General features: G+C 53.5%; 1 protein-coding gene across 2 annotated transcripts in view; it reads right to left on the bottom strand.

The window, feature by feature from the left end:
- The window catches only part of bru3 (CUGBP Elav-like family member bruno 3), a 657,300-nt gene extending 644,811 nt beyond the window's left edge, over positions 1-12,489 (bottom strand). For both annotated transcript variants that reach the window (XM_025297147.1, XM_025297146.1), the window contains exon 1: positions 12,297-12,489. In XM_025297147.1, coding sequence (XP_025152932.1) covers positions 12,297-12,474 — 178 coding nt within the window. In that variant the 5' untranslated portion in view covers positions 12,475-12,489. The remainder of the gene's footprint in view (positions 1-12,296) is intronic.
- Between the last annotated feature and the right edge of the window lie 6,595 nt (positions 12,490-19,084).

The following is a 19,084-nucleotide window of genomic DNA, read 5'->3' as shown; positions in this document are numbered from 1 at the left end:
TGGTGTACACTGCGGTCGCTCTCCGCACACTGAGGAAAGCTGACGTCACGAGCCCACCACGCGGAGGTGGTCTCGCGAGCGACCGTTTCGCGCCGGCGCCCGCGGCGCAGCAATCCCTATAGGCACACACAAGCCAGTACAACCCTGCGCGCCGGTGTGCCACCGGTTCTCCCGCGACTGTATGTATATATATATATATATACACATCTATATATATATGTCTCTCTCTCTCTCTCTCTCTCTATATATATATATATCTATATCTATATATGTATATATTCCACCCACCAATACCACACCGCCCGCGCGACTCGTTCCACCTACGGACGCCAGCCGAGTAACGGTTTAACCGTCGACGGAGGAGCTAACACCTAATGGGGTTTTACGTTACGTCACGTTGGGCACGGTCAAAGAGAGCAAACCCGCGCCGCTTCCGGATACTCGATCGATTTCGGGCCAGGGGCAAGGGGCGGGGGAAAAAAGACGGGGAATCGTCCGTGACGAGTAATTGATTGTAACGCGTGTACACGTTATCGCGAACACATGCCTGATCGATGCATGAGAATGAGGCTACGCTGCGCGTTCCGCGCGACGGGTATGAGTAATGCGAGGTGTGCGGGAGAAAAAGGGAGATATTCATCAACTCTCGCTAACACGTGTATCGCGACGGGCGGCTGATAAGGCGGCGCGCTGCCGCTCGGGATCGAGCAGCCGACAAGCAGCGCGGTAATAACGATATTATGTGTTCCTTTGTCGAGCGATTAAGTCCATCTGCTGGCGAGCAGCAGAACACAAACGTCAGGATAGAGGCCACAGGAGCATGTATGAAAGAGCTAATGGCCTGGCGTGCGTATGACGCGCAACGATTACACGCTTGCCTGAATTTTGACGAAGCTCGCCGAGCTCGCCAGTATCCGCCGGACACGCGTAAGTAGTAACGGCCGAACCTGATCAGACGTGGCAGTGGATCACGCGCTAGTCGCTCAGCCTCGCCTCCCTCCCCCCCCTCCCCGCCGCCGCCACGTCCCGAGGACTGTCGTCGTTAAAATCGATTACGCTGCTGTTGGATCGTGGGTGAGAAAAATAATGGGGGGGGGGGAAAAAAAAGAACGAAAAAGGAAGAACGCGTCCTGCGATATCAGAGCGGCTATGAAAATTACGCATTTAATCGCAATTTCGCATACAATTATCAATAAAAACTTGCGTATCGAATTCAGCGACGTGAATAATTTCTTTCGTGCGTTACATTATTCCGCGCGTTTTTATTTCATTTACGCTTTAATCAGCCATCGCATTTATCGCAAACGTGCTCTACATCATCATGGATGGTTAATGTGACCGTGCATATTTTGCGAGCGATATGCGCTTAATGAAAAGATTTAATAACACGCGTCAGCGGAACAATTAAAGCGCGCGCTTGATCAGACGCGCGCGACGTAATATTTCATCTGTACTGATTTGCGAAAACAAAGGGATAAAACCGATTGGCCGTTGGGTCTTGCGGCATTATCCATGATCCCCTCAAGCTGATCCTTCACAAACAGGAAACCCAGAGCACGAAATTCCGAAGAGAAAGCTCGGAAGCCCTATCGGACCGCCGTTATGGGTGGAAAGTTTCGGTGGAAGTTTCTTCCTAACTCCGTCAGCTCCATAGGAAACGACGGAGAAATCCGAATCTAAGATGAAGGATCGGCAAGGATGACGGTACTTGGCGAGAATTTGCAAAAGTAGACAGTTTCGAGAGACAGAGAAAGAGATAAATCTGGCCTCGAACATCATCGCACGCACGCGCACACACCCCTCCTTGCCGCAACGTTCGCAATTTACGAAGGGACGGCAATTTTGGCCGCTGGAAATTTTTCACGGGCGCGAATCATCAGTGGGACGAGGTAATGTCCAGTCGATAAACGGGTTAAGTCGGGACGCCATGAGGCGATGTGGCGATCGGTATTACGAGACACGGGGCTCTTGACGAGCTCGGACGGCGTTGTTTAAACAGATGCCAGTCAGTATGTAGGTTGACACAGCGCGTTGGGAGTAGAAATGTTGAGGAGCAGAAATGTTAAGGAAGAGAAAGAAAGAGAGATAGGAAGGCCGCGCGCGCGGCGAGAGAACAGGCAGCCGTCAATCTCGCCCCCCGTTCCATCTCCGTCCCTTGCTCTCCCTCCCCCCCCCTCTCTCTCACTCTCTCTCTCTCTCTCTCTCTCTCTCTCTCCCTCGCTCTCGCTCTCCCTCGCTCTCGGTCGCCGGTGGCGTTGGGTGAGCTGATGGTAGGAGGTGGATGGAAATCAATAGCCCTGAATAATGAACCCCAAGGCAGCACCCTCTCTCCGCTCTCCACGGTCTGGAGCAGTCTCTCATGCATCCTCTCGTTCGAAAGAGGAAGGGAGAGGCGGCGAGCGAGCGGCGAGAGAACGAGAGACGCCGCGGGTACTCTCGCTCTTCCTCTCTTTCCCTCTCTTCCTTCCTCCTTCAATCTCCTTCGCCTCTCCCCCCGCGCCCGCCGAGGCCCTACTGAACCCTTCTCTACCCCTCGTTGCCCGAACGGAGGTGTTTGTGTCCTCTCCTAGTCCCCAACTTTGCTACGAGACCCCCTCGAACCCAATTCGGATAACCGACGGAAGAGAAGGAGGAGGAGGAGGAGGAGGAGGAGGAGGAAGAGGAGGAGGAGGAGCAGGAGAACACGGAAAATGATTACCCTCCTCCTCTTGCCTCCCCCCTCCTGCTCCTCCTCCTCCTCCTCCTCCTCCTCCTCCTCCTCCTCCTCCTCCCTTCATCTCGTCCCCTCACGACGGATCGATGGTCGTCGAGCACCTTAGTTCGTGATTCTCTTGGATTCGGATCAATACCTACTTTAGCATTGCAATAAAATGGTCGGACAGCGCGTTATGATAACCCTCCCGCGCCGTCTCTCTCTCTCTCTCTCTCTCTCTCTCTCTCTCTCTCTCTCTCTTTCTCTCTCTCTCTCTCTCTCTCTCTCTCTCTCTCTCTCTCTCTCTCTCTCTCTCTCTCTCTCTCTCCTTCTCTCTCTCTCTTTCTCTCTATCCTTTTCAATATACTCTTATCGAGTACCTATTGAAAAAGCTATTTTGCGCGCACTAAATTTATTTGTGATTCCGCTCGGTGTAAGACGTGTATATTACCGCGTTCTCTCCACGACGATGATAATACAGCGAGGACGTACGCAGCGAATCAATTAATTCACGACTCCGCGGATTCGCAAAGAATAAACGCTCGCGAGGTGACAGTCTGTGCTACCGGTCCTCTTTTTCTCTCTCTCTCTCTCTCTCTCTCTCTCTCTCTCTCTCTCTCTCTCTCTGTCTTTCTTTCTCTCTCTCTGACTTCTCCGCTCTAGCGTTCTCGATACCGACGGGTTAGAATAAATAGACCCGTCAATTTACATAGTCGTTAACGGGCATGCTTGGCAAACTCTTATCGGCTCCGTAGCTTCTGAACCTCCTGACCTAGCCAACGCGTTCCACGTTATTCCTACGTCTTCCTTTGCCGCGCTTCACGAACGTTAAGACACGTCCAGCGTGTACCACCTCGAATCCCTGTCCGCGGAATAGAGCGCCTATTAAAGATCGATCGAGGCCACCGCGACGTTCCTTATCCGCTTATTACACTCGATATTACTTGAGGATCCAAAGACGCTGGACGCGCGCGCGCGCGCGCACGTTGCAGTGACTCTCGCTAGCGGTACACATAATTTCATTTATGCTGGAGAGTCGACAGCGTACGACACCTATTGTTGCAGGACGATGTTACTTCCATCGCAGCTGAAATTCGATTGCGCGCCAACGAGGCGGGAGATAACGCGCGTGAAATTAACACGATCGAAAGTTCTTCAGGGATCGAATTTACCGAAGAACTGTGGAGCGGGCGGGCGGGCGGGCGGAGGGGGGGGGGAGGGGGAGAGAGACCGTGGTTTAGCCCATGCGCTTGCGTTTCCTCGCATGTTCCGCGCGACCACCCCGACCGACATCCGCCGCCGTGCAAAAGTATATTTCTTTCTCGAATTTCCCCCGCAGTTTGAAGACGCGGATCGACAGACGAATGTTATCCCAAGCAATCAAACGGATCGCGCTGGCGGTCGTGTTCTTTCGCGGGGGAAGCCAAAAGAGCCCGGGGCGGATCTACGAAACTATTCCTCGGTAAAGGCGGGCTGGTAACGACTATGCAAATTTCATTTGGCCCGGCCCAATTCTTCACACACGGAAGATTAAGACATTAGACTACGACGAGGGGAGCGAGAAGCACGCTCTAAACCGGAGAGTGAATATAGACGACGACGTGGGAGTGAAAGAGGAGCCTCGGCCGCGAAGGGAAGGTGTACACCAACGTATTACTCCTACAGTCTCAATTATCTCGTGTCTGAGGCGATAAATCAGTCGTATGCGCGCGCGCGCGCGCGCGCGCGTGTGTGTGTGTGTGAGCCTAAAACGGCGACGCTAATATTTAAGTTAAGCGCATGAAAATTCGGCTGCTCGCGTGCGCATCGTACGAAATTATTTTAGCGCGGTATTCGCGGCTCGCTCGCGCTCGCGGCGTTCATGAAGGGTCATGTCCCTCCGTCGCGAATGCAAGCGACTGTTGTTCGCGCGCCGGCGAGAATATTTGTTAGTTTTTGCAAGAACGCGATAATATCGTATATCGTTGGGAAAGAGAGGACGTAGAAAAGGACGAAAAAGAAAGCAAATTTCACTAAGCGTCATTCGGTATTTATGAAAGAAGCGTACACGTGGCGCGCGTAACAAAAGTTCCGCACGAACTTTAATCTGTACACAACGCGCGGTGCGCAGCGGGGACGAGGGAGCTTATGCTTTGTTATAATGGTAACCGCGAGAAAGTTTCTCTTGACGTTTTAAGCCACGTTCTACGGTAAAACATTTTACCGTGACTTATAATTGTGCGTCTCGTTTGTAGACGACGTATGCGGCGGCGGTGGCAAGTTCTCGCACGTTTGACAGAGAGATGAGCGTTATTTGTAACTTTTGGGAAACTACCGTGCGGCGCCTGCGCGGTGTGTTTTGCCCCTTTTGGCAACTCGAGATCTCGCGTACATTAATTTCACGCGCGCATTACGCTTTACGCGGTGCCAATTCGCGGAATGCCGCGGAAACAATTATTTACTCGCAATCTTTTTGTCAATCGTCGTCCTTCCTCGCGCGCGTTCCCGATCATCCTGCGAGACATCCTGTGTGCGAGCTCTTGTGCATTTTCGCTCATTTGCTCGCCGCGAGCGGCTACAGCGATGGATATACCGTTAGCCGTCCGAGGCCCGAGCAACAAATTAACGCTCGCGGATTCGTCGGCGATAGTGCGCTTACGACGCGATAATACCCGAAAAATTACGGTCTACCTCCCCAGCTCGCCCGGCCCCCTCCTCTCCCGCTCCCTCGGAGCGAATTCTGACAGCAGCACGGCGGCGCCGCGAGGATTTCCGCGTTCGCCGCTGGCGGAACAACGGCAGGAAATGCAGCGGCAGGTTATGCCTCCTATCTCGAGATCCTACCTCCCGTTGCTGCCTCGATGGGAATTCCCATTCTTCGCGTTCGACGGCCCGGAATTTTCCGGCAGGCGGCTTCGACGGCCGCTCTGAACTTCTTCCCTCCCCCGTGCCGTGCGAGAGTGTAATTTTAGTTTGATACCAGCGCAATAGCCGTACGGCCCGTCTGCTCTCCTTCCGATGTAATAACGGAAGCCCGGAGAAGAGAAGAGCGAGAGAGAGAGCGAGAGAGAGCGAGAGCGAGAGAGAGAGCGAGCGAGAGAGAGAGAGAGAGAGAGGATGTACAAGAGCGAACGAAACGGTGAGAAAGAGAGAAAAAGAGAGAATGGGAAGGCCGAGAGGAGAGGGGGGAGGGGGAGGGGGGGCTAAGGGAGAGGGGCAGCACTACTTATCCCCCTCCGTATTTTCCTTTACAGCGACTCTCCTTGCCCCCGATCGAGACAAAGCCGCAGGTATTACCTTATTTCCCCAGCGTCTTTCCCCTTCTATCGTGCAAATCCTTCTTACGCGAGTGTTCGCCCGTAACCTATTCCACCCTCGCACTCGGCTCCCCTCCCCTCCCCTCCCCGCGCTCTCCTCTCCATCTCCCTCACCGCCCATCCGATGTTTACGCCGGAACAACCTATTCGCGTATTATATTCTCAATGGATTTCGCATTCTTCATGCGCTCGCGCGGGACGACGCGCGCCTCCTCGATACGCGGAGATATGTATCACACATCGCGACGGCGGGCGCGACGATACAAAGACGGACGCGCAGTCTGCGGTTGCGTTCTCTCCCGGCGTCGCGTCTTTGCATTTGTGTGTAACCGGGTAACCGGGGGTGATGTGGAATAATATAACGATGCGACGCGAGATGTGTCGCTGTGTCGTCTCGTTACGTGCCGGAGGGTGCGTGGGTTGAAATGAATTTCGCATTCTCGCTCTAAAACTGCCACTAATATCTTCATCGTATCCGTATACGATGAAGCGCGGACGGAAATTCAGCGTAGACGGGGCATCACGCAGGTGCGCGAGGAGAGTGATGCGAGAAAAATTCCCGTATCATCCCCCTCGTCAATGCCCCTCGTGAATCGATTCTCGCGGCTTAAAGAGCCACTTGAACTTGCGGCATAATGAGAGAGAACCCGTTCTGCGCTCCCCGATACTTACATCCCGTACGCAACACGCTACACGCAGCGCGTCTACATTGCCGCTCATAACGACAGGCATCGTTTCGCACGCCGTCCGAAGACTATCGTCGACAGATTTTTCACGCGACAAGCGAATACAACGTTTCATCATGAACGCCAACATCGCCGTAGATCCCACCAATTCCCAATGAGCGAGAGTGCGATGTATGCACTCGATCGATCCGTCGGACGGGATGGAAAAAGAGACGGATGTAGAGAGCCTGCGGCAAAAAAGTAGGATAACATACGTCCGTGCACGCGACGGGAGAGACCGACGGACGGACAGCCCTCGTGCACCTCGCGTCGAGAGGACGAGAGAGCGAGAGGGTGACGGCACAGAGAGGGTGTGACAGAGTGAAAAAGGGAGAGGGCGAGCGAGACAGAGACAGAGAGAGAGAGAGAGAGAGAGAATGATGGGGAAGGGAGAGAGAAGGGAGATTGCGGAAAGGTCGGTGGTGGGGCTGGTTGCCATTGTAATGGCGTGTGCTATAGTCCCCATGTGCCAACCACCCTGGCAGCTGAGCCCTCTGGTACGCTCCGCTGTTAAATACGTTGAAACGAGCAAACCGTTCGCGGGAGTTAAACTCGCAGTTATCATTCGAATCAATATACTACATATCAATATATATATATTGTATATATGTATATATATGTATATATTGATTTAATCAATATGCTATATTGAATTGGTATACTAATTAAATCAAATATTATATATATTATACATACATATATATATATATATATACATATATAAAACATTGATTCGAGTGATAACCACGCGATACGTATGTATACATACGTATCGCGTGGTACGTATGTATGTATACGCGCGCACGTGTGTGTGTGTGTGCACGCGAATTGAACGCGCCCTCTTTAAATCCTCCCCGGTGGACGAGCAAATGCTCGCAATTGAAAGAGAATGCGGCCGTTTTGTTCGCTCCTCGAATCGCTGGTTACACTGAGATTCTCTCTCTCTCTCTCTCTCTCTCTCTCTCTCTCTCTCTGTCTCTTCCTCTCTCATTATTGACCGTCCGAGTCCGAGACGAGAAGGCCACGGGGCGGCTTTCCTCCTCTTTTCATGTTCCCCACCGCAAGAAAATCACCGTGGCGAATTCAGCACTAAGATCGACGACTTTGGTCTTCGTGATTTCGCGCGACTGGCATCCGCGGAGACTCGATTGACGAATCGCGAGCGAATCGGATCGCGCGCGAATATCCGTGATTGCGGCGAAATAACTGAATTATTTCCTTACGCGGCTTCGCGAGGCTATACAATTCAGCGCGCTCATTAGTACGTACAGCGACGCTGGCAACGGGACAAGGGAGAACAGAGACGGCGGGAACGCCTCTCGAATACCGACGACGGGAAGTCACCGAAGTATCGTAACTACCCAGTAATTAAGATGCCGAAGTGGCGGCCAATGGAGCGGAGCACCGGAATAAAGAAGATGCAAAACGGATTCCCGCCGTCGGAGGTGGAGCGCGCGCGCGCCCGCAGGCTTTTGTTTTCTATTTGCTTCGAGTCGTAACTCAATCCGGGGGCGGGGGGGGGGGGGACGACGCGACGCGCCACGAGGAAAGCGAAGGAGAGGAAAGACCGAGGTAGACAGACTACTCTGGAGGGTAGGTCACTGTGTCTCCGAATGCGGAGCGATCGTCGTCGACACGTCGTTACCTCGCGTCGGACGAACGTAACCTCGCTCTCACTCGCCGTTACTCGCGTGCGTTCGAGACGGCGCGAGTTATGCAACGAGAAAGAAATGAGCAACCGACAGAATCATAAATTGATAACGGTAACGAGGAAGCGGAGGATGAGGAAGGAGGAAAAGGAAGCTGGAATCCGCCAGTCGCCGGCCGGATGAGGCGCGGACGGTAAGAGGCGAACGAGAGAGGGAGAGAGGGAGAGGGAAGAGAGACGCGGAGCGCGCAGCTAGGGGAATCAAAATATAATTACACAAAGGTAAGCTGTAACACGGAGACAGAATCGCGGGGAAATAGACGGGTCTCATTAAAATTGGAGAGCTGTTTCGAAACTACGAGACTGCCGTGTCGGTTGCAGCCTCGTCACCGTCGAGCATTACCTTTTCCCTAACTCGACCCCACCACCTCTCGTCCCTTCGCGTCCTACCTACCTCCGCGCGTTACACAGCGCGTCCCGTGAAAGCTTGAAACAAAAAGAAACTTTTTTCCGCGCCGCTTGCAGACGACTGTTAAGGAAAAACTGTGTGACGCGTCACACAGACGTATTGCGTCACCCTTCTGCGATCGCTCTGCGACCGCGCGAGCGAAGACCGTCGCTAGTTACGAACGTCGCGCGGATGAGTCTGAATCGCGACGATTAAACTTGGAGTTTCGCCCCGGATGCAAAAGCGCATTTCGCGATTTTATCCTTGTCCGAGGGTGAGCAATATCGAGTCCGTATCATATTGTTCGAACATCGATTGTTTATATATTACTGGCTGATTATTCGCGAGATTTGCGACGAAAAAGTGGCAACTTTGCAGCGCAGGGTGCTCTCGAATGGATAAACCTGCTGCTTCGCGTTTTGCTGGGAAACGTGCGCATAATTATCCCACTGGCTCTGTTCTGTTCTCCGGAGCCGCGAGCCGGCTCCATTGTTTCTCGCGATAAGTATCCCGATAACGCTATAATGTTGCAGCGGCAAATTTCTGAAATTACCGAGACTCCAGCGCAGTCGATTCGTATCGGTACGGATTTAAGTCCGGCGAGCATGATATATACGGATAGACACGGATTATTTGATTTAGTGGACGTGCGTCAATGCGAACGAATGCATTTGATTCGACGTTGATAAAATCATTCCCCTTGCCTGCCGTTTGTTTCGCCGAACGCGAGTCGGATCGATATATACCGGTATACAGGACGGCAATATGTTTCCCCGGCCAAAAATTCCTCGTGACAATCGAAAAAAAGTGCCTATTAAAAATTTACCCCGCGATCTAGTTGTCGCCACGCGGCGCGCAAGCGTGTCCTGTAATACCGGCTAAATTTACAATCGACGCTCTCCTAAATTTGACGGAGCCCAAAACTACGCACCGCTTTTAACACGCGCGCGCGAGTCGTTTATTACAGATACGACATGTTCTCTTTAACAGCGCGCGTGTAATTTTACTTATCCGGCCTCTCCCTTGCGCTTCACCGTTCAGCGACGGAGTCGCTCTGTTTTACGGACGAGCGGCATACGGAATCGCTGATTTCGCATTACCGAAAATATCTGGCATCTTAACGAAACTTTACGAACACACGTGTTCGGAGTACAGAATTTCCCTCGCGGTATTTCTCCCTCGGCAACAACGTTGGAAAATCGTTGAGTCGCGTCGCGCCGCGTCGCGCCGCGCCGCGCCGCGCCGCCGCCGCGCGACACGGCGAAGAGAGTTGGAAGGGAGGATAATTCGAAAGATTAACGAGCTATTTCCAGGCAAAAACTCGAACGACCATTCGTCAACCATAAATTCCGCGTGCCTACAAAAATAAAAATGCGCTCGGCCCCGCGGCTCTCCCCTCCCCTACGGTGCGCCGGGATTGTGTGCAGCTTATCGGCCGGATATTTATTGTAAAATACCTACGTTTTTCCCGTCCGGCGCCATGCCCGGCCACGGTCAGGCAAGCGGATTGCGGCCATTTTTCCTGCAAATTAAATAAACGAAGGCCGCCGAAGGGTAACGTCGGCGCTTCCAGAGCCCGGCGAAAGTCCGTTATTTTCAGAGCCAGCGAATTTCTAACCGCGGCCAGATTTTATGCGGCGTTAAGCTTTATACAGCCGTGTGTGGACAACTAGTGCTTGAAATTTTCGTCTAGATACCGCGCGCGCCCGCGTCCTCCATTATTGATAAGTATCGAATAACATGACTTCTCCATTACAAAATCGGCTGCGGAATAACGAAGCGACCGCCGGGACCGAAATTCCGCGCGGGATCGGCTCCGGCGCTCGGCTTTCCGACTGATGCACAATTCATGAAGACGATCCCCCGACCGGTCTCGGGGAGCGTTGTCTCATTTTTCCAAATATCCCCTCTAAAATCCCAAGCATGGCCGACATAGCGCAACGCGATGGCAAAGCTTTTCCTCTCGGTTTCTGTTCTCTCTCTCTCTCTCTCTCTCTCTCTCTCTCTCTCTCTCTCTCTCTCTCTCGCACGCGCGCGCGCGCGCGCGTCACTCTCGTCTCCATCCACGCACATCCCCACCCACCCTTCTCCCCCGCCCCATCGTCGATAGCCGTAGCGAGGTATCGCGTAACACGTTCCCGTCGTAATTCGAGCACCGGGGATCGAATGGTGGCGTTGGATAGCCCGTCGCCGAGAAGAGGCTGCGCGACTGGTAACCGGGCACGTCGGTGTTAAAGTCCCCGTTTCCGGGACAAGTTTCCGCCGCGGAAACAGCCCGAAACGCGTCCGCGAGCGCGCTGTCTCATTGTATCAGGTTCGTCGGCGTCTGGATGTTGCGTCGCTCGGGAGCGACGACGATGCGGCGATGCGGCGACGGCGGCGGGGGCGGAACGGGGGGCGGGTGGGCGCACGGTAGGGTGCTGCGAGGGGGCGGCTTACGGTCGGCCAACAAAGGCCGTCGATCGTCGACGTCGGCTCATCCTCTCGGCGATCGACGTGAATGCCCGCGAAATTTATTGTTTCGCCGCGGCTTAGCACGCTCTCGCACCCACACGATCCGTTCCGTGACTTTTCCCTTCCACTACGGAGAGCCCTTCGTCCCTCCCTCCCTCCCTCTCTCCTCCGCGCGACCCTGACCGCGGCCCCGGACGCTATACACCACGTCGCGGGGGACAAAAGAATAAATCCTGATTAATCTCCCGGTCGCGCTTCGGAAGCCAAGGGTGCGCGCGTTCGTTCACATGAGCGCGCGCGCTCCCTCTCTCTCTCTCTCTCTCTCTCTCTCTCTCTCTCTCTCTCTCTCTCTCTCTCGCTTCATCGTTACCGCCGGAATTACACTTCACTCGACGCAACGAGTTCTGCGCGTCCTTCCGCGGCTGAAAAATTAATGAGCGCGCGGCCGCTTGGATTTAGTGGCCGGCGACTCTGCCGGCGCTTCGTAAAAATAATTTCATAACGTTAGTGTGCGCGCGCGTGCGCGTGCGCGACATCGTACCTCCGCTAAACGACATTTCACAGGACGCGGGCGCCCTAACAGTTTCCTCTACCTGACGTTTGAGTGGCTGCGCGCCCCGTCACTGAGAGAGGGAGAGCCGCCGGCTTGAAAATGTGCACGAAAATGTGTTCGCGCTAACGTGCAATTTCATCGCTAATATTTCTCCCGGAGAGAGCTCGCTTTAATCTCCAGCGCCGCGGTAACCAGGCCTAGCGCTGTTGCGCGAAACTTTTCGGAATGCTTCTCCCCAATCGGAGTGTAATTGCGTGTTTTCCTTGGGAAAAACACGCGATACAAGTCTAAGGGATGATCGAGCGACCGCGGCCTTTCCCCGATTACGCGGTCTCGCGCAATAACCGCCGCGCCTTGTCTCTTATCCGCGATCAAATCTTCGGGCGAGTCTGTGTGACGGAGATTTCGCGCGAAAAAGAAGTCTCTCACTGTGTCGCAACACTTCGTTTCGAATGTGTTGCGTCTTACGTCGTATCTTACCCTTGTGCATGCCCGTGTACTTGTCCTTGAGCACGGTGAACTCGTAAATCTTGCCGAACTCCTCGAACATCGGACGGAGGGCGTCCTCCTCGAGATGACGCGGTATCTGTCCGACGAAGAGCTTGATGGCGCCATCGCCGTTGCTAGACGGGGGCGATGTCGACACGGGTATCAGCATTTCTTAGCGTGGCCGATCTTTCACGAGGCTACCGATACTGCTATGTATCTTGCCACTGTACTGTATTCTCCCGCGCCGAGCTTCGCCGCGATTTTCGAGCGCTCCCCTGCGCGCCCGGCAAAGGGGCTTCGTCCTTTTTTTCCTTCGCCCTTCAAGACGGACCCCGGTCACTGCGACAGCGTTGCGGTCTCGAGCGACGTCGAGCTCGTAGATTACTTATCGCCACGCGCATAAAGCACGACCGCGACGGAGTCAGTGAGTACTTGACACGTAAGGGGGAGATCAGCCGTCACGGAGGTACTCGTTAACTTTCTCTCTCTCTCTCTCTCTCTCTCTCTCTCTCTCTCTCTCTCTCTCTCTCTCTCTCGTCTTCGAGGGATCTGGTGGGGGGCTGTGGTGAAGCGGAGGCGTTATTCGCCGAAAACGGCAGTCACGAAGCGCGGCGAGGAGCTTGTTCGGGAGGCCGGAAGGGTGGTCCGGTTTTAATCAGGAGCCCGGTAAAAAATACACGATAGCGTAATCTTCGTAGCAACGGAAAGCAGAGAAAGAGAGAGCGAGCGAGAGGGTAAGGTCGCGACAGGGGAAGATGGAAGACGAAGAAACGAGAGATAGGATGATCGTGAAGAGGGTGGAAAAGCGGCTAATGCGGCGAGCGTACGGGAAAGCAAATACCTAACGAGGGGGAGAAAGACGGTGGTGGCGAGGAGGAGGGGTAGGAGAGGGCGGCGGAGAAAAAGCGGCGGACGGAAGGAAGTTCGACGTAATAACGGCTGCGCGAGCGCGACAATTAACGAATTTCGCGGCGCGAAATAACGAGACAATCGTTGCGAGCGTCGAGAGGATGCTCTTCTCCCGCGGAAATTAGACACGCGACGGTGTACACGCGCGCTCCGCGAATTCACGCGAATAAACAAGAGGACAAAAAAAAAAAGGGGGAGGGAAAAAAAGAAGAACAAACGAGAGAGAGAACAGCGAGCGCGCGCGCGCGCGCTCTCGCTCGCTCGATACAGCGAGCGAGTGATCGATGCTGGCGCGCGCGCGTTTATCGTCGCTTAAGCCGTTATCGATGGCGCCTTCATCCCGTTATGACATTACTCCGTACTCGAACGGCGCGCAAAGTGTACACTTCGCTCTAACATCCGTGCATTTGCTCACAGCTGATCGGAGCTTACGGACAGACGATTTCACATACGCGCATGTGCATAAGCACCAGTTGCACGACGCCGCGCAGGAAATCTACCGGTGCGAAACGGTGTCAATATCAGCCCCGGCTGTATATCGCTCGCGACAGCACGCGGGGGTTTGTCTTGCGCAATTTTCAGGAGGGTTTACACGGCGCGTCTGCAGCCTAGCAGCCTAGCCGAGTTCGCCAATGTATCCGATAACAAAGAAGGCTAACGATCACACACACACACACACATACACACAGACCGATCACGATACCACACTCTCACACGACACCACGACAACGACGCTCTCTCTCTCTCTCTCCCTCTCTCTCTCTCTCTCTCTCTCTCTCTCTCTCTCTCTATCTATCTATCTATCTATCTATCTCTCTCTCTCTCTCCTTCTCGCGTCTCCGTTCGAACGTCACAGCGAGCTGTGCTCCGCGAGAGCTTCCAAAAGTCCGAAACGGCACCGGTCTAACGCGGCGGGCTCTTCCTCTTCGCTCTTCTTTTTTCTTTTCTCTTTTATCCTTTCCACGGCTTTTCCGGGGCCGAGATCGATGACTCACAGCGCGCGCGGCCACTGCCACTGCCACCACGTACACGCAGCCTGGCCGTCCGTGACTCTCGAGCCCTTCCCCTTTAATTCTTAATTTCGTGTATGTAACCGTTCCGAGTTGCCGAGACCCAGTTTGTCGGCGCGTGTATCTCGCGCGTTGCTGGCCGCCGATGCGCGTAATACAGGTGACCGATCCGGTCGTTTCAGACCTATAAGACTATATCCCTAAACTAAACGACCACAAGTACAGCACGTTCACGAGCACGAGAGAACAGAACTACGACACGCTGCACGAGACACGAGACAACACTGATGGTTGAACGACCCTCGGCCCGATCGGCACCGCGCCGCACGCCCTGACGCCATCGTCCACGGGGAAATTACACACACCCCACCCCTCTTGTCCCGCGAGCCACCCCTATGACGTCACCCCATCTCGGTGCACGAGGGGCCGTATCTCCCCTTGCCGAGACCTTGCCGTACGACGCGAGGGCGTCTTTGCTCCCTCTTATTAGCCTACCTACCATCCCAGCAGCATGTGCACCATCCGTTTCTGCGCGGACCGCCCTTAATCTCCGATGCCCCATTCACCCGAATTCGCATCGAAATTGGATTCTGGAGGAACGGATTTTGCGGATCGCATGATCCGCAAAATCCCGCCGATCATCGGGCGGCAAGATAGCCTGAATAAACGACGTTGGTTGAAAAAAAAAAAACGAAAAGAAGGAAGCAACGACCCCCCACCGATGTAATCTGTCGCGGAATTTATGTTTACGCGCGGCCTAAATCGTAAAAGTCGTTTAACAAGATAAGAATTCGAAGATACTCCGCTGGATAATAAAGGACATAAAAGGGTGGCTCTTTCAGGACCGTTTCTACAGCCGTGAGAAATCGTAGAGCCTCAAGTTGCACAGATAAGTGCAAGTGACTGCGCTCTTTGCTAATTCCTGGCTACGTCGTTACAACCTCTCCCCCCCCCCCAGTCGTCTATCGGATCGATTTGGAAAAAAGGAACAGAGAGAGAGAGAGAGAGAGAGAGAGAGAGAGAGAGAGAGAGAGAGAGAGAGAAAAGTAGAAGAGTACAGGGGGACGAGAATTAATATCGCACGGGAATTAACATCGCACGAGCGATATCCTTCGCTGAAACTCCTCATGTTCGATAAAAATATATCACGGCAATCGGCATTACGCTGCTTTTATGGGCGCTGCTTTCGCTCGCAGCGCTGAAAAGGGTACCTGGCATAATGGTCCCCTGTCTTACGGGGGTTGGCGAGCTGAGTCATCGCCTCGTACGATACTCGATCGCATCGTACTATGCCAACCCTCCGCGCTGAGCACGCACACCCCCGTACGAGAGCGCGTGAACGTGCACGCCTCTTTAATGGTGAGCCGCGCGTGTATGGATGACCCTTCATTTCTGCACGCGAGTGCCTTCCGCGGCGACGAAATCCGCGACCTTATACTCGCCGTGCGTAAAAAGCGATGTTTTCGAAAACATTTGGCCATGGTGGCGCGCCGCCCCGTTCTATTTATTTATCCGAGCTGAGCGCGCGCGCGCGCGCGCGCTTTTTCGTTCCTCCATTCTCCACGGTTACAATATTCAGCCTCGTTGAAGCGTCGACTGACTACCAGCCCAGAGCTGATATCTATAAATGTGAATATCCGCGATGCAAAACGCCTGCATTTAAACATCACGGTTCGCGCGCAAGCGGTACAACGTGCGCGCGCGCGCGCTGCCATTGTTGCCGGCAACTCGATGCCTACATGTATACGCATGAGAAGCAACATCGGGCGCAGGTATCTCCGAATTTAGTTAGAACATATGTGCCAGACTTCACGCTTATCGATCCCCCCGCTCTCCTCTAAGGAGAGCGAACCGGTGGGCGAGGTTAATATGCAAGCGCTCGCGAGAGCGGAAAGAAAACATCGTTCCCTCCCCCACCTCGGGAAAGAAGAAAGGGAAAAGAAATAAAAATACGCTATCGGCACAATGGTTCGGCCAGGCGTTACGCCGGGAACGTTTTTACTCGACGCGATGAAGTAGCTTTTGTTTCTGTTTAAAAGCGACCTCACTCGCTCGCTCACCCGGGCTGAAACGCGTCGACGATGCGATTATAGGACTAGAATGAATCGAGATGACGAAGTATGAAACAAATAGCTTCTCGCGAGCAATTTTTATCCCTTTAGCGTTTAACCGAAGCGCCGAGAATGACGTGAGTCTCGGCGACGGAGATTACGTTTTAGAGCGTGCGCGCGTGCGCGCGCGAGAGAGAGAGAGAGAGAGAGGGGAACAATCTTTCTGGAAAATTGCACAATTTATGTATCAGACTTTGCGCAAGCTTTCTCATTATGGCGCGACGACGTCGCGATTGATTTCCTATTTCTGATATGACGTTTTCGATAAAAGATCAGTTCTCTATCAATATTCACAATCAAGAGAGAGAGAGAGAGAGAGAGAGAGTCTAGATTATTCAAACTCGATAAAGAAAATATTTCTGCATTGTTAAAACTATTATGTTCACTATTATCGCGTCATGTCTATCGTTACATCATCGGTTCTCCCAGAAAGCAAATTTCCAAGAACGTTCTCGACGTTTTGACTGCGAAATGCTCAACGACACGCGCTAATAAAGACGTGCGACTAGCGTGACGACAATTTATTGTCGTCTCTATTCGCCACGGAAAATCCGATGCAGCTCGAAACGTATTTCGAGATGCTGCCAGCGCGCATCCGGACAAGCTTGCCGTAACGTCAATCTCGGAATATTGGTATCAATGACGCGTCGTCCGATGTAACATGCAACGACTTTGCCTGTAAATCTTATTGATTTATATTTTTCGCTATAATGAAAGCATGGCGAAAAAGGCGCGAAGAATGTTCGACATCGACAACGCTCAACGTACACGCGATAAACTCGACGACGTCGACGTTGATTTATAGCAGTGAGGAAATTGCCCGAAAGTGTACGAATTTCGCACCCAACGGCGGAGATGCGAAATGCGATCTGCAAAAAGTGCGCTATGGCCCGTAGATAATGTTACGATTAGGACAAAAAAGCGCGAGCCGGATCATCGGCGCTTCCGCCGTGTACGGGGTGTCTTGGATTCGCCGAACTTTTATTTGCGGATCCTTCTCGAACAAATTGAGAACGATCTCGGCGAAAGTTGAGAGTGGAAACGAAGCCAACTTTCGATAGTGAACTTTAAATATGTACTTTCGCAACTAGTTCTCAAGAGTTAAAATTCTGTCGGAGCGGCTTTCGCTCGAGGTTATGTAGCAGCAAGATGTCGTTAATCGCTCGCACTCGAAAGGAAAAGCTCAATTTGTAAAAATCTCCGCGTCCCCGCGGCTCGCGAGTTTTAAAAGCCCGGCGTTTCGAAAACTAATAGTGTCTCGGTATTTCGGTTAAAAGCCACCCCGACAAAAAGAACCGACGCATAAAAGAAAACGCTCGAAAGTTGGACACCGTGTATACAGAGGAGCGTTTTATTGGTTTCGCGCAACCGATACATACACACACACACACACACACACACACACACACACACAAACACACGGGGCGAATCGGGCAATGCGAAAGAGAACCAACAGTTTCCAGAGCTAGGAGATGGAACGCAGTCGTTTTTCAGAGAAAAGTACTCTCGCCGGAGAATTAATCACGGCTTTCTCTTCCTATTGGGAGTATGTATATCTGACGTCAGACTGCAACGTTTTCGGTGGTTCGTACGGTGGAATTACGGAGAGTTACTCTGTGCCCGGCCCGTCTCTCCCTTTTTTCCCCTCCCATCCTTCCACGCTCTTTCTCCGCCCGATTTTTACCTTTTTCTCACCGCCCGATATACCGCCAAAAGCGAGTTAAGTCACGCATGATTTATACCAGGACACTCCGCGGAGCCTACGCTCTCTCTCTCTCTCTCTCTCTCTCTCTCTCTTTCTCTCTCTCTCTCTCTCGTCGTCATGGTATTACACGGTCTATACCCGGTTTAAACCGACATATCCCGGCGGCTTCGTCCGCCACCTCATGCGCGCCACCGCGGGCGCTGGGGCGCAGGGAGGAGGGGGGAAGAAGACACCCGAAAAATACAACCCCGTGATATCAGCAACGCATGCCCTAGAAAGCCTACGTGTAATAATTCACGCACGGAGGATGCTGTTACCTTGGCGCAGCTACCTCCGCGTGTGCACGAACGCCGCGCGGCCGGCGTGTTGTCGGACGCTATCGGCCGCCGGCCGCCGGTCGCGTCGGTCGCGCGCAAACGTAGCTGACTGTACGCGTGTGTGCCGCGCTGTCGCCGAAGCCCCCCCCCTCCCCCCGCCCGCCGTCGGTCGGTCTCGCGTCCACGCAATGCACGAGAATGCATGGCCAAGTATGACATAACTCACGCTAAAGTTCCAGGCCACTTGTGCCGCGTAAATTATTAAGCACGCGCGTTGCCCCTTTGCCTTTCGAGGCGCGGGACGCGAGGCGTCGGTTACATCGGCAGAACGCAAAGGTCAGAGGATCCGTGGGCTCGGGGAACGCAGGACGCAAGGAGGTGGCAAGGGGCCACGGAGAGCTAACCAGAGGTTCCGTTCCATTCTGTGTCGCTCTCGCTCTCTCTCTCTCTCTCTCTCTCTCTCTCTCTCTCTTTCCCTCACCTGCCCCCCGCCTCCCCGACCGCCCCGCGCGAGATGGAGCACCATTGTAATACCGCGTAATGCAATGCAATGCGATCTAAGTGAACTTTGGCCGGGTCGAGCGCATGCATATTAGCCTCATCGCCAAGTAGCATTGCCGCACAACCACCTCTCACGTATCCCGCACCGTTCCTAACGTCCTTCCGCCCTTCCCCGCACTCGACCACATCCCTTTTCCCATTCTCGCTGCTTAAGTCTCTCTCTCTC

This window comes from Harpegnathos saltator, unplaced genomic scaffold, assembly GCF_003227715.2.
Source record: "Harpegnathos saltator strain DR-91 unplaced genomic scaffold, Hsal_v8.6 scaffold171, whole genome shotgun sequence".
Classification (NCBI taxonomy): domain Eukaryota; kingdom Metazoa; phylum Arthropoda; class Insecta; order Hymenoptera; family Formicidae; genus Harpegnathos; species Harpegnathos saltator.
The sequence above is the reverse complement of the archived record's forward strand: the minus strand, read 5'-3'. Positions and strand labels throughout refer to the sequence as shown.